The sequence below is a fragment of the Pinus tabuliformis genome, chromosome 7 (assembly GCF_031772625.1).
Source record: "Pinus tabuliformis cultivar Carrire ecotype Pingquan chromosome 7, CPIR1, whole genome shotgun sequence".
NCBI classification, from domain to species: Eukaryota; Viridiplantae; Streptophyta; class Pinopsida; order Pinales; family Pinaceae; genus Pinus; species Pinus tabuliformis.
This window is the reverse complement of record NC_142293.1, coordinates 956460839-956477375: the sequence shown is the minus strand read 5'-3', so window position 1 is coordinate 956477375 and position 16537 is coordinate 956460839. Positions and strand designations below refer to the sequence as shown.

At 39.0% G+C, this 16537-nt stretch overlaps 1 protein-coding gene across 6 annotated transcripts in view; it reads right to left on the bottom strand.

Annotated features, from left to right (window-relative positions):
* Window positions 1–16537, bottom strand: part of LOC149250798 (Protein kinase superfamily protein) — a 351978-nt gene that overhangs the window by 285795 nt on the left and 49646 nt on the right. For all 6 annotated transcript variants that reach the window (XR_016266837.1, XM_089459238.1, XM_089459241.1 and 3 more), the window contains exon 2: window positions 59–187. Coding sequence is in view for 5 of the 6 variants with exons in the window: in XM_089459238.1 (XP_089315364.1) it covers window positions 59–187 (129 nt within the window). In the remaining variant the exon portion in view is untranslated. The remainder of the gene's footprint in view (window positions 1–58; window positions 188–16537) is intronic.

Below are 16537 nucleotides of genomic sequence, written 5' to 3'. Positions count from 1 at the left end.
ACAGTCAAGATTCAAAACTAAAAATATATTGCACATAAAAGACTTATATCGCAAGCACCTGATCCGCAAATTACCCTCGCCAACTTCTTGACCTTTCAATTTTTCAATATCCTTTTGAGATAATCCGGCTCCAGAGTTCTCAAACATGCCTGTTGCTGAAAGGCCTCTAGATTGTTGAGCAGCATAACTGCAAAACAAAAAAGTACAAACTTGTTAGAGGTAGAAAACTTGCCAAGAGATGACATAGTAAACAAGCATTTTATATAAATCCCTAATGTTGCACATATCCCAATTGACTCAAATATTCATATATACTGAGACAGGCACGAAATAAGCACAAATATAAAAACACAAATGCAAGAAGAAAGAAATAATAGTTGCTTGTAGATCTTAAACTAAATTTTACTTTGCTGATATGTTTTATTCATCATAATGTTTTTTAGAGCATGTCACTTGCTTATTGTCCTTTTAAAGTAAGCAGATGTGATTCCCAACCAACAGTCAAACCAGAGTATAATTTCCAACAATTAGGCTACCAAAAGAATACTACAAAAGAGAAGCTAAAACTATCGATAATTTCTTATAAGGCGACCTCCAATAAATGTTTTGTTAGAGAAATAACCTTGCTCCTTCAACCTCGTTGACAAAACATCTTGCTGAATGAAGATATTTTTGGAAGGAATGCTTCTTTTAAACTTTTATCGATAAAAAAGCAATGTCTACATACATTTTATACAAAAAAGGTGGGTTGTACACTCATCCACCCACAAGCAAAATCTAGTAGCTAGTACCACCCAAGGGGATCATAGTAGATGGAACTGAACTCTAAAGATAGAACGAATTGTAAAGATTCATAAAAGGGAAAAGGGATCAAACGAACCAACCTACAAACCCAGGAGAAACGCGGCACTTGGGAAATGCAACCTAAAACACTAATGAGTGCAACCCAAAGCTCATCCATAAGTGCACTAGAGAGAAGAAAATGCATTGCAAAAAGAAGAGATAAACACTTGATATGGTGTTGTAGCCTAAAGAATGAATCACTTGAATAATAAAATGATTATTTACAAATGACTCTTAAGTGTGTATTTATATATCACTTAAGAGGACGGCACCCCTCCCTTAAAGGGGTAATGAGCCCACATAATGGCTAGATCAGTCTTAACCACCTAGGTATATAACTGATGCAAGTTGACAAGGTCAAGTTTACACAAAAGCCTAGAAACACACTAATACACAATAACAATGTGAGGTCAACCATGGTCATCTATGACGATTACATCATCATTCAACTGTGAAAATTTTCTTGATTACAGTTTATTGGAAATTTATCTCCTTACTATTCTGCAGTTTATTGGTTATTACGGAAAATATTGATAAATTCACAATTGCAATCTTCACCAAAAATAAAATACTTTGCGCAAAATAAACTAAAAGCCGAGAAAATAATGCACACATACAATAAAATCAATACAATAATTGTTGGACTAATAGTCCCTGCAAAAAACCCGAAGGGAAAACCAGTGCAGCAGATGAGGGTTTATTTTATTATTATGCCACCGTAAAAATTTGAGTACAATAGTTTGGATGCTTAGCTGGCAATCCTCCGGAAAATATACTGGCGAAATAATTTGGAGAAATTCTCCCTTCTACAACAAATTGGCCTCCCTTTGGCCTGCTCGAACTCTCTCACTGGTAACTCGCTCTGCCAGAATTCGCACTGCCTAGCCTGGGAAATGTTAATTTTTCACTGCTCTATGCTATGTTAGTTACTTTTAGCCCAATTAACTTCTTCAATAAGCAATATTTTCAGCAATAATCAATTCTTCCAATAATCAACAGTAAATGATGATTAAACAAAAAATGCAATGACAATAGGAGACAATAAACACATCAACAAGAGACACCGATTTGGTCAACAACCAGGGAAAAACCCCACAAGGGGGGAAATCCTTTGAAATTCTTATTCTATTAGATTGTCATAAAATGTTCAGCGGAGAGTACAATGAGCAATATCCATCAACAAGAGTCAAATTCAAAGGCTTTGACTATCAACCAAGTCAATCAGCCATAAATTTAATATACCAATGACGAAGAGTCAAATTTGGTCAACTGTCACAAATTTCCAATTTTGTCCAAGTCAACAGCATTCAACGTGCTTTAACCAGTCCAAAACAGTCAATGGTCAACCCTCCAAACAACTCAGTCAAAGCAGCAATAAATGCAGCCTTGAATGCTAGTCAAATTCAGCCCAAAACAATCAAAGATATCCCAGATAAATTGGTCAAAGGAGAGAGAGGATGTTGCAGTCAAAGTCTGCAATTTTCCTGCAGTCAAATCAGAAGTCAACGCTAGTCAACCTACCCATATTGACTCAGTTTTTGTGCCAATCAACTCGGCCTCAAAAGATCAAACTTTTCTTAGTCAAAGCAAGTCAAACCATGAAGAAAAACTGGATCAAACAAAAGTCAAACTCTCCCAGCAAAAACTCAACGCAGAAATTGCCTCCTTGGACCCTCACACGTGTGAAAGAGAAGTTGCCCTTGACCTGTATGAACCAATCAAATTCAGAGAGAGAAGAAGAGATGTTGAGTTGTGATGATGTCCAAATGAGGTTGAGGTCACTTTTATTTATCTGTGTTGGAGGAGGGTTGATTTGCCTCTAGGCCGACCTGATCAAATGTGACATTGTGGGCTTCACTTCAAATATATACTTTCCCTTATCCGAATCAAGTGCTTCAAAGGTCAAATTTGGTCCTCTCGGAAAGAGGAATCTAGTCCAATGATTGGAATTTGTCACTGAGCTGCCGAATTAACACACCCTCTCAGCTAGGAAGAAATTCCAACCTATGTCACAAGGTTCGTCGAACTTTAACCTTGAGATTTGAATTTTGGCAAACCTTTAAAAAAAATTGAGGTTCGACGAACCTCATAGCCATTGACCAAGTCCATAGATCAAAACTCATAACTTCATGTCACAACTCAAGCTTGTAATTTATCCTTGCAGTTTCCATGTCCATTATTGATGTTTACTAATGTTGATTTCTTACTATTTTATCCTATAATCCATTTTAAATTAATATATATATAGACGAACCTAATGGCGAACCTCATCAAAACATTTGAACTCAAACCGAACCTAATCATTGCCGAACATGAACTCGAACCCGAACCATGTGACATTGATTCCAACTACATCATGTAATCATTGCAACTATCCTATCAACAAATCATGTCCCATCTCTGCTCAACTCTATCTGCTGAAACATTCTCGAATCTAAAGAAGAAGAATCATCGAGGAGCTACAGCTACCACCCTCTCGGGACAATGAGGAAGGTCCTATGGGACACTCTCACCTCATGTCTATGACAGTGGGGAAGGTCCTATGGGACACTCTCACCCCAAGTCATCTCATAGGGGAGCATACAACTTCCACCCTATATCGAGCAATAGGCGAGATACAACTTACCAAGCAAGGATCACAACCATCCCATTGTGCAATCAATGGGCGAGATACCACTTGCTATATAAGAGGTAAGGATCACATCCATCCTATTGCCTACCGATCTTCCCAGCAATGACCCTCAAGAGTCATGTGGTAGAACACCTGCATCATAATCTGAGCTTGGGTGAGATACTTGACTTACCAAAGGTAAGGATCACACACCCCCAAGCCTCCTCAACCCATTGGCCAGACGAGGAGGGACAATCCCAACAAACCCGGCTTGTGGGTATGATACCAACTAGGGTATACTCTGCTAGACCAAGATAGGGGAAGATACCCGACTTGTCAAAACGGACAAGGATCACACACACCCTATGGGTGACAAATAGGGGAGATACCCTATTATCCAGAGATCCCTCAACCCCAGGAGCCCTCAATACTCCATTCCCACCTTGGGAGCTCAACCAAGGGGGAAGAGCTATGCTCAGTGTTCTCGATCAGTGAAGCCCCTTATTAGGAGGGGTCACATCTCAAGTTGTTCTTTAAATACCTAGAAATTCCCTTTCAGCAAAGCCTTGGTGAGAATATCTGCAATCTGCTCATCTGTCAATATGTGATGGAGTCTAACAGCTCCTCTCTACACCATGTCTCGAATGTAATGATATTTGATCTCTATGTGCTTGGACTTGTCATGAAAGATAAGATTCTCTGCCAATCAGATCCCACTCTTGTTGTCACAATATATCACTGTAGTGTCTAGGACCTACTCAAACAGTTCTCCAAAGAGATTTCTCAACTAAATTGCTTTGCAGCTAGCCATGCTAGAGACAATATACTCTGCCTCGGTAGTACTCAAAGCTATGGACTTTTGTTTCCTTCTCATCCAAGATATCATGGCAAATCCAAGGCTAAAACAACATCCAAAAGTACTCTTCCTGTCAATAACATTTCCTGCCCAATCAGCATCGGTGTATCCATGAAGTCGAACATCTTTGGCAGAATATCTCAGACCAAGGGTGATTGTCCCATGCAAATATCTCAAAATATGTTTGGCAACAATCCAATGTGCATGGAGAGGCTTGGTCATGAATTGACTCAATGTGTTCACTACATAGCATATCTTTGGACGAGTGTTGACTAAGAACATTAGAGCCCCAATCAACTGTCTCTACTCAGATGGATTCGCCAAATCAAGTCCTGCAACTTCTCCACATAGCTTCTTGAAATTCATTTCCATCGAAGAGAGCAGGGGCTTGCATTTCATCATTCCAAATCTCTACAAAAACTTCATGTCATATTTTCCTTGTGAAAAGAAAATCTCACCGAGCCTTTGCTACACCTCAAGGCCTAGAAAGTAGTGCATGAGTCCAAGGTCCTTCATCTCGAGTTCAGAGGCTAACACCCTCTTACACTCGATCATCAAAGGCTCACTACTTGTCAAGGATAGATCGTCAACATATAAAACTAAAATCAATGGCATACCTTGGACCATTGTAATGTTTCAAAATAGGAATGTAAGTGATATACAAAGCATACAAACAATCCAGCAATCAGAAAAACGATATATACATTAAGCACCCATGGAAACACTGGAAATAGAGAATTGCTAAGCCATTTTATTACTTCTTCAGGAGCAAATATACAATAGTAAAATAGAATTGTGCACCTGGGCTTGTCTCAATGGAAAAACATGACAAAACCCAGCCAAAATTGTATCGCAGCTCCCTGTTACAAATGTGTTTGAGAAGGGACATGACAACCACCTTGAAGAAGAGGTTGGAATCGGCGCTGCCTCTTGTGAATCCAAGCTTCACCAAGTAGCTATCTATGTGGGCGTACCATGCTCTCGGGGCTTGCGTCAAGCCATACAATGCCTTCTTCAACCTGCAAATGTGTGTCTTAGGTCCTCTACTTCAAATCCCTGTGGCTGATCAATGTAAACTTCATCTCGTAGCATGCCATGGAGGAATTTTGTCTTCACATCCATATAATGAAGGGTCCATCCTTGACTTGCATCAAGGGAAATTATCGCACAAATGTTGGTATATTGGGCCGCATGAGCAAATATATCATCGTAATCTTCTCCCTCTTTCTGGGAGAATCCTCTTGCTACGAACCTTGCCTTATATTTTCCAATGCTTCCATCGACTCCATCTTTGATCTTGAATCTGGACTTCAAAATGGTTATTCAAGATCAAACATGGAGTCGATGGAAGCATTGAAAAATATCAGGCAAGGTTCGTAGCAAGAGGATTCTCCCAGAAAGAGGGAGAAGATTACAATGATATATTTACTCATGCGGCCCAATATACCACCATTCGTGCGATAATTTCCCTTGCCGCAATTCAAGGATGGACCCTTCATTAGATGGACGTGAAGACAACATCCTCCATGGCACGTTACGAAAAGAAGTTTACGTTGAGCAACCATAGGGATTTGAAGTAGAGGATCGAAAAACACACATTTGCAGGTTGAAGAAGGCATTGTATGGCTTGAAGCAAGCCCCCAGCACATGGTACGCCTGCATAGATAGCTACCTGGTGAAGCTTGGATTCACAAGAGGTAGCGCCGATCCCAACCTCTACTGCAAGGTGGTCCAAGGTATGCCACTAATTTTAGTTTTATATGTTGACGATCTATTCTTGACAGGTAGTGAGCCTTTGATGATCGAGTGTAAGAGGGTGTTAGCCTCTGAATTCGAGATGAAGGACCTTGTACTCATGCACTACTTTCTAGGCCTTAAGGTGTAGCAAAGGCTCGGTGAGAGTTTCCTTTCACAAGGAAAATATGTCGTAAAGTTTTTGGAGAGATTTGGAAAGACGAAATGCAAGTCCCTACCCACTTCGATGGAAATAAATTTCAAGGAGCTATGTGGAGAAGTTGCAGGACCCAATTTGGCGAATCCATCCGAGTATAGACAGTTGATTGGGGTTTTGATGTTCTTAGTGAACACTTGTCCAGACATATGCTATGTAGAGAACACATTGAGTCAATTCATGACCGAGCCTCTCCATAAACATTGGGTTGTCGTCAAACATATTTTGAGGTATATGCATGGGAAAATCACCCTTGGTCTGAAATATTCTGTCGAAGATGTTCGACTTCATGGATATGTTAATTTTGTAGCATCGGAAGTGCTCTAGCCTTGAAAATTGGTGGAGAGGTTAAGGCACATGAATTCTAAAGAACCCAAAAACCATTTGGTGAAATTCCACCTGATTGTATTTTATTAAAATAATTAATATTTTTAATGGGGTTCCTAAGTCTAAACTTGGGGAAATTAAAATATTAATGGGTATTAATCAAAATATGAGTTAGAATGATCTAGAAGGCGGATCAAGTCATGTTTTAATCTTAGTCGTTGATTAGGGACTTAATCCTGGCCGTTGAAGACTCAACAAGAAAAGTATAAAATGGAGGCTTGGGGTTCATTTGAAAACACACACACACAGATTGAGGAAATCGATTTTCTGAGGTGAGAAGTTCTTAGAAGGAAAATCGATTGGGGAGATCTTGCAACTGAGAGGCAAAGAGAATCCGAGAGAAGGACTTTCCAAAAAATACAGAACAGAGAGGCGGACAGAGCTTGCAGAGAGGCGGTGCAGTAGCTAGGAGAGCTGACGCAGAAAAGTTGCCTGTCACGCAGAATCCAAAACTGTTGGAACAACCGAAACTGCAGGGAACTGCGGGAACTGCCGGGAACTACCGAAACAGCTGGGAGAGTTGACGCAAAGGGCAGAGAAGGTGACGCAGAGACAAGGCAGAAAATGTCGGGTTTAGCCAGTCTTGTGCCGGATCAGCCGGAATTCTGCCAGGTGAAGTGAGGTAAAACTCACTCAGATTTTCCATCACTATTTTCTCTATAAAGGATTGCTAGAGGAGCATCCTAGATTTGTATTCAGATATTTCTCCTGCATAATAATAAACCCTCAGAATTGCTGCACTGGTTTTCCCGCATTGGGTTTTTCAGGGACTATTGTGTCCAAAAATATGTGTGTCCTATGTATCTTGTTCTTTGCTCTGTTTTCTGTTTCATGAGATCAAATATTTAATAAGTGTAGGCTGCAGAAGTAATTTGCTTCAGTATTCAGAGGAATAACTTGATTAATGTATATTAAAAATCGAGTAGGAAAAGTAGATTCAGATTCGTTGCAGTAGGGGTTCCTGCGAGTCTAGGAATTTTCACATGGTATCAAAGGGTTGATTTTGAAACAGGGAAGCGCAGATCTAGTGCTAAGCAGTTAAGCCGAAAGCTGCACTTGGCAGCAATTCGAATCCCCTTGAAGGGATTGCGTAGTCCTTGCCGGGAAGCAGATTCGAGGAAATCTCTCTCTGAGTGAGACGACAGAGAGGTACGATTTCCAATTTGTGAGTTTGCAAAGGCAGAGAGAGCAACACAGAGCCTCAGTGCAGTGCTTGAAGGGCGCAGTTTCTGCCAGGGTAGAAATCCGCTGGAAAAGAACGAAGACACGTAGAAGGGGAATTTTCTCCTCAGAGAACTTTTCGCCAGAAAGTTCAAATTTCTCATTTGCTGAGCAGCTGAGCAGTGCTAAGCAGTGACTAAGTTCGACAGTTCGGTGAAATGGCATCGCATGGGCTCAGAGATTAGGACAAGTTGGAAGGACCTTCCAACTATGTCATATGGAAGACTAGAATCTTAGTTGTTCTAGAAGAATATGATCTCGAGGCCTATGTCAATAGTGTTCTAGTTGTTCCTGCTAACAACGATCAAAAGAAGAAGTACAAGGCCGAGCAGGGGAAGACAAAGAGGCTCATTCTCGATTGAGTTTGAGATTATGTGGTCTCACACTTGCAGGGCAAGGATACAGCCCCAGAGATGTGGGAAACCTTGGCTTCTCTATATGAAGCATCTTCCGAATAGCGGAAGATGTATCTGGAGTAGAAGTTGCAGCAGACTTTGATGCAGAAAGGAGAAGGGGTGAACCTCTATTTTCAACCTCTTCAGGACACTAGAGACCGTCTTCCTGCAGTGGGGTCCACTCCTCAGCCAACTGCGATGGTGAGGATAGCCCTGAATGGAGTCTTGGATGAATGGCAAGTTTTCGTCCAAAGCATATTGGGCAGAGAAAAACTACCTTCATGGAAGGAGATGTGGGCGGCTCTTCAACAAGAGGAGTTAAGGAGGGACCTAGTGAAGGTCAACCTCATGGCAGCAGTGGGAGTGGCACAACGACGAAGGAGAAGGAGGAGAACGCAGTGTTGTCGCGCGGATTGACACTACAACGTTCAGACCGGGGGCTGTCACTCTGATCCCCGATCCCTCCGTTTAAGCCTGTCTCCCGCGGCTAAGGGGGGTAGTCCCTGTGGGATGATGAGACCAACTGTCGACCAGTTGGTTGGGAGACACGAGACACGATATGAAAAACACCAGATAGATTTGATTAACTTAGCAGACCAGTGCCTTAAGAGATTAGTGTAGAAACGATTACTTGTTAAACGATATAGAAATATGAACCATGAACAGCAATCATTTGTCATCAAAAGGTATCAGCTAAATCACAATGCTCAAAACGATATCCAGCAACTGAAAATTTTAAGAAGATAAATGCTTTAAACCACCACGAGAATCATAAATCATTTACAAGATATCATATTCGCATCTCGGCTTGAAAATTTAGATCTCAGCATGAAAGATGATAAATCCCGAAAATGACTGGATCTGACGAAGAGAATTTTCCACAAAAAAATTTTATACTTTTTTCGAATTTTTTTTTTTTTTTTTAAATAAAATCAAAAAAAATGAAAATTAGAAATCTAACTAATATCTAAAATCTAAATAAAAAATAAAACTAAGGCTTAAAAATTTTATAAATAAATCTTTTTCATTTTTTTTTTTTTTTATTATTATTATTATTTTTTTTTTTTTTTCAAAAAAATCTAAAAAACTAAATATTAAAATCTAAAACTAAAATCTAACAATTATAAAAATTTAAAATAAAATTAAACCAAAGATTAAATCTAAAGACTAAGTATTATAAAACTATATAAATTTTAAATCTAAAACATCTAAACCTACGACTAAAACTTTTTGGATTTAATTTGAAATACAAAATCTAAACAAAATGAAAACGAAACTATGAATCGAAACCCTAATCTACAGCTACGCTATTAACATGAATCAAATGACAAAAACGCTCAATAAAAAAAATCGCATGCATCCTGGCTAAGTGAATGAAAAATCAAAACGCTCACGCTGCAGAGATTACCTGAAGAGCTTGCGCGTGAAATGATAAGCTTGTACGCATCGAATTTTTCCTTGGTTTATGATTTTGCAGGTACACAGATTGATGACGGGGCGATCAGAAACTGTTTGAGGGATTACCTTCGTGACTTGCTGATAACCACGCGTACAGGCAAAAACTCGTTTAACCGTGAAGGAGTTTAGGTTAACGTTTCTGCAGAAGCTTCCTTGAAATAATCCGGCTTTGTGTGACTCGATAAACTGGACGGCGGAGGCAGTAACCCAATGCATACACCTTTCAATGTCTTCTGCGGAATGCATGGACGTGTGCAGGGTTTGTTTTGCAGGCAGAGAGCAGAACGGAAGGGCAGCGTGCTGGAAGAGCTGCGTATTTACGATTCCATTCAAAACAAAACCATACACATTACCCTAGCTTCCGTAAATCAAAACGCAGCTTCTGTAAATCAAAACGCAGACAGATTGAAATCGTTGGTTATTGTTTTCTTATGCGCTGGTTTGTGGGGAGTGTGATTGATGCTGCGGGAGAGTGGTAGCATGAAGATCGTTCTAAATAAGCGCAGGTGACAGCGACAATCTGCGTGGACGAGTTTCAGGTTGATGACCCAATTCATACAAAACCGTAACAGTTTTTTATGCTGTACAGATCAATGATACCAAGGGCGTAAATAAGCGAAATTAATCCCGCACGCAGATAATCATGCTGAATCAGAGCTTTGACAGATGCTGCGTATTTATGTCCGCAGGTTAGTGGATTTGAGTTGATCTGCAGGCTCTCACAGGTTCATGTCATTGTTTTTGGCAACCTGAAAAGGACAAGCTCACTGAAAACCCTAATCAAATCTTCAGAAGAAACCCTAATGAAAACTGCAAAAAATAAATTTGAAACCCTAGAACAGCTGACTAATGTACAAACTTGGCCCCTTAACAGCCAGATTTAGTAATGAGCACAGAAAAATTTTAAAGATCAGAAAACTCAGATTTTCACTGTGAAGAACTTCAGAAAATTTCTCATGCAAATCAGAAAATAAACCGAATGATAGACCCAGGATCAAATCCAACTGGGCTCAGCAAAAAATGCTTGCGGGAGTTGGCTGGTTCAGCCGAGAACTTCCCCTAACGCCCACAATATTTCTTCAGAAAATGTTTTCTGCATAGCTCAGAAACAACCATCAGTAAAGAGGGCAAAAATGTTGCTAGATCTCAGGAAGTAATGGAGATACCTACCATTACTTCAGAAACCCTAACAACACCCAAACCCCAGCAAGTGAACAAGATACCTGTGCTCACAATACTCTACAAAAAGCTATTATTAATGGCTGAAAATAACATATGCAGAAAATGAAATGATCTCACAGCATTCCAAGAGAGTAACACCAGCAAGATATGGACCCCAAAGTCTTCTTTTATTAACCAGAAACAGATTTACAAGAGGGCTTCTTCAGTATCAGACTCACAGATCACCTGATCTGAAATGACCCCCTAAGACCCTATATAAAGGAAATGACTCCAACGGCTAGTTCGAGTGATCCATGTCGAAATGATCTCGACCGTCGATGGAGATCAAGACATCTCTTAATCTCATCCGTCGAATTATTAAAAATTAATATTTTGCATGCATTCATTTAAAATATTATTATTTTATTATTTAGGGTTTTTGCTCTATTTTTTAATTTTTATTTTTATTTTTATTATTTTTTATTTATTTCATTTTTTAATTTTTATTTATTTTATTATTTTTATTCATTTTTTAATTTCTTAATTCGTTTTAAAATGGATCATCGAACTAAGCCTTCGGAAACATCACCTAGAACCTAGGACTTAGGACTCATGAGGGGATTTAAAACATTTTTCGACCCTCAGGACACATTACATCATGACTTTTACAATTTACATCTTAAGGGAAAAAACCCCTTTAACATAGACCCTCACAAATCACCCAGTTCTGCGACACAACTATAATCTAGCAGATCAACACACTAGGATTCTCCTAAAATTCCAATGACAAAATCCATCCCGGCTTTGGGGTCAGGTTTGAAGGAAAACTCTGTCGATCCATGGATCAGTGAGACGAAAAACCTTCCGGGACGTAGATTACCACTAGAAAGTTAGGTCCACCTAGGCAATTCACATACACGACTCATATCTGCTAAGATTATTTACAATTAATACATGCAGACTGGGTTTACAATTAGATTGATCAAGCTGTTGATGACTGCTGGATGGCACGGACACGCAGATCAGGTGTTGCCCCTTTCTTGCAAAGAAAAAGGGGGTGTACTGCATGGGGTGTTGACTGGTAGAGGTCAACATCTGGCTCTACTTGGGGACACGTTGCTGCTTGCAGGAATGTGAGAATCCAGAATCTGCATCCATACAACACAAAAATAAGTAGCGTCCATCCAAAAATCAGCATATACATTAAGCACAGGAAAGAAAAAAAGCTCTTCATTTATTAACTATCTAAAGCAGAAATGAAAATGCGAAAAAACAAAGAGTAGGGTTAGAAATATGATACAAAAGATGCCCCATGGCATCAGATGTGTTCAATATAGTGCATACTGAGCATTTGCCTGCTTTCAGGCAAATCTGTCGGCTGCTTGTCGGATATGCCATGTCCAATTTTGCATATGGTAGGACTTTTTCCTATCCGAAAATCAAGCTGCTCACAGCCGTCTGATGCGTCAAATCTTCTTCTTATTTTCTTTCTCTTGCGCTTTTTCTTTCTGGCAGGTTGAATTACTGATGATCTGGTACTTTCTGTTTCAAAACTATCAGATGAAGTGTGTAAGATATGCATGCTAAGTCTTTTTGTGTCTTGCATCTGATTTTTATCGTTTTTAAACTTATCTGGATTATCTTCAATTAACCACCTAATGACCTCCTCATAATAAGATGGAACTTGTTGCGGCACATGAGAAGGCTCCTGATCTATTGATGTCACCTGGTTTCTTTCATCTTCCAATTGTTGAAACCTTTGAACCTGTATTTTAATGGAATCCATCTGACTAGAGCATTCATCCCTTATAGCACTGATTTGTATGGCATGGTGTTCTTGCATGTGTTTTATTACTTTATCATTCTTTTCCTTTATGTCCATCAAGCAATGCTGCATGAAATTTATTTCTTCTTTATGATTCGCTTGCATGTCAGCCAACTGATTGTTATGATTGAACGTCATAGAGTCAATTTCCCTATCATGATCAGCTTTCATGGTCACCATATTTTCCTCTAAGACTGACATCTTGCTTTGCATGCTTCTAATTTCTGTTTCATATTTAATTTTCATGGCCTCAATTTCCTTAGCATGTTGATTTTGTGTGACCTCCAACTCCCTATTACGTTTTTCCAGGTGGGTGCATAAAGTTTTAACATCATTGATAAGACTAGTTTGATTGCTTTCCATATTTCTTACCAGCATCATTAGATCTTGTATAATTTGCTTTTGTTCTTCCCTTTCACTATTATTTGTCCCTGATTTTCCACTATGATGATCTGCAATATTTCCGGTTGATGACACATTCTGATCTTGAAAACTTTCTTCAACAGCTGGATTTTTTATAAGATTACCTTCTTTCTTTTGCACAATTTTAGAGGTAGAAGGCAAGCTGTTTGGACTATCATATCTATCTTTAAAAGCATTGAGAATGTCTTGTAAAGAAGTGAAAAAATCATTAGGAAAATTATTAAACCAATTCAAGGCATCACCCTCTAAAGAATGGACAAATAGACGCATCTTGAAATCTTCATGATTATATTGAGGAAATCTACAATATAAGATCATTACACAAGTAAACATGTTTAAATGATGTCTAACAGCGACCAGATCACCACCCGAGAACTTAAATAATTTAGAAATGGCTTCTTTCGGAAGATCATGGAGATTATCAGTAAAATGACATGGTTTAAATGAATAATCCATGATGAACAATAAGGGATCAAATGGATGATAGAAAGAGATTTCTGCTCAAGAAAATTAAGAGATGAAAGAAGTGGAGTCGCCACTTGAACAATGAATCTGATTCTAGGATCCAAAAAGTAACCACAAGCAGATATGAGGAAAGCTTCTTGTCTGGGAAGAATGAGAAAGTGGAGTCGCCACCCAAACAAGAAACAAACCGAAGAGATGCTACTGATATGGTGAAAAATAAGGCAATAAAAGATCCAAATGATAACCCAAAAGGTTGGATTTGCCAGCTCAAAATGAGAGATGAGAAGGTGAATGTCGAGGAAACACCGAGAACAAAGTGTCCCTGGCAACGGCGCCAAAAAATGTTGGCGTTGCCGGCTCAAATGAATGATAGACAGATGAACGATGAATGATGAAAAGATGATGAAACGCCGAGAAAACAATGTCCCTGGCAACGGCGCCAAACAATGTTGTCGCGCGGATTGACACGACAACGCTCAGACCGGGGGCTGTCACTCTGATCCCCGATCCCTCCGTTTAAGCCTGTCTCCCGCGGCTAAGGGGGGTAGTCCCTGTGGGATGATGAGACCAACTGTCGACCAGTTGGTTGGGAGACACGAGACACGATATGAAAAACACCAGATAGATTTGATTAACTTAGCAGACCAGTGCCTTAAGAGATTAGTGTAGAAACGATTACTTGTTAAACGATATAGAAACATGAACCATGAACAGCAATCATTTGTCATCAAAAGGTATCAGCTAAATCACAATGCTCAAAACGATATCCAGCAACTGAAAATTTTAAGAAGATAAATGCTTTAAACCACCACGAGAATCATAAATCATTTACAAGATATCATATTCGCATCTCGGCTTGAAAATTTAGATCTCAGCATGAAAGATGATAAATCCCGAAAATGACTGGATCTGACGAAGAGAATTTTCCACAAAAAAATTTTATACTTTTTTCGAATTTTTTTTTTTTTTTTAAATAAAATCAAAAAAAATGAAAATTAGAAATCTAACTAATATCTAAAATCTAAATAAAAAATAAAACTAAGGCTTAAAAATTTTATAAATAAATCTTTTTCATTTTTTTTTTTTTTTATTATTATTATTATTATTTTTTTTTTTTTTTCAAAAAAATCTAAAAAACTAAATATTAAAATCTAAAACTAAAATCTAACAATTATAAAAATTTAAAATAAAATTAAACCAAAGATTAAATCTAAAACATCTAAACCTACGGCTAAAACTTTTTGGATTTAATTTGAAATACAAAATCTAAACAAAATGAAAACGAAACTATGAATCGAAACCCTAATCTACAGCTACGCTATTAACATGAATCAAATGACAAAAACGCTCAATAAAAAAAATCGCATGCATCCTGGCTAAGTGAATGAAAAATCAAAACGCTCACGCTGCAGAGATTACCTGAAGAGCTTGCACGTGAAATGATAAGCTTGTACGCATCGAATTTTTCCTTGGTTTATGATTTTGCAGGTACACAGATTGATGACGGCGCGATCAGAAACTGTTTGAGGGATTACCTTCGTGACTTGCTGATAACCACGCGTACAGGCAAAAACTCGTTTAACCGTGAAGGAGTTTAGGTTAACGTTTCTGCAGAAGCTTCCTTGAAATAATCCGGCTTTGTGTGACTCGATAAACTGGACGGCGGAGGCAGTAACCCAATGCATACGCCTTTCAATGTCTTTTGCGGAATGCATGGACGTGTGTAGGCTTTTGCTTTGCAGGCAGAGAACAGAACGGAAGGGCAGCGTGCTGGAAGAGCTGCATATTTACGATTCCATTCAAACAATACACATTACCCTGGCCTCCGTAAATCAAAACGCAACTTTTGTAAATCAAAACGCAGACAGATTGAAATCATTGCTTATTGTTTTCTTATGCGCTGGTTTGTGGGGAGTGTGATTGATGCTGCGGGAGAGTGGTAGCATGAAGATCGTTCTAAATAAGCGCAGGTGACAGCGACAATCTGCGTGGACGAGTTTCAGGCTGATGACCCAATTCATACACAACCGTAACAGTTTTTGATGCTGTACAGATCAATGATACCAAGGGCATAAATAAGCGAAATTAATCCCGCACGCAGATAATCATGCTGAATCAAAGCTTTGACAGATGCTGCGTATTTATGTCCACAGGTTAGCGGATTTGAGTTGATCTGCAGGCTCTCACAGGTTCATGTCATTGTTTTTGGCAACCTGAAAAGGACAAGCTCACTGAAAACCCTAATCAAATCTTCAGAAGAAACCCTAATGAAAACTGCAAAAAATAAATTTGAAACCCTAGAACAGCTGACTAATGTACAAACTTGGCCCCTTAACAGCCAGATTTAGTAATGAGCACAGAAAAATTTTAAAGATCAGAAAACTCAGATTTTCACTGTGAAGGACTTCAGAAAATTTCTCATGCAAATCAGAAAATAAACCGAATGATAGACCCAGGATCAAATCCAACTGGGCTCAGCAAAAAATGCTTGCGGGAGTTGGTTGGTTCAGCCGAGAACTTCCCCTAACGCCCACAATATTTCTTCAGAAAATGTTTTCTGCATAGCTCAGAAACAACCATCAGTAAAGAGGGCAAAAATGCTACTAGATCTCAGGAAGTAATGGAGATACCTGCCATTACTTCAGAAACCCTAACAACACCCAAACCCCAGCAAGTGAACAAGATACCTGTGCTCACAATACTCTACAAAAAGCTATTATTAATGGCTGAAAATAACATATGCAGAAAATGAAATGATCTCACAGCATTCCAAGAGAGTAACACCAGCAAGATATGGACCCCAAAGTCTTCTTTTATTAACCAGAAACAGATTTACAAGAGGGCTTCTTCAGTATCAGACTCACAGATCACCTGATCTGAAATGACCCCCTAAGACCCTATATAAAGGAAATGACTCCAACGGCTAGTTCGAGTGATCCAT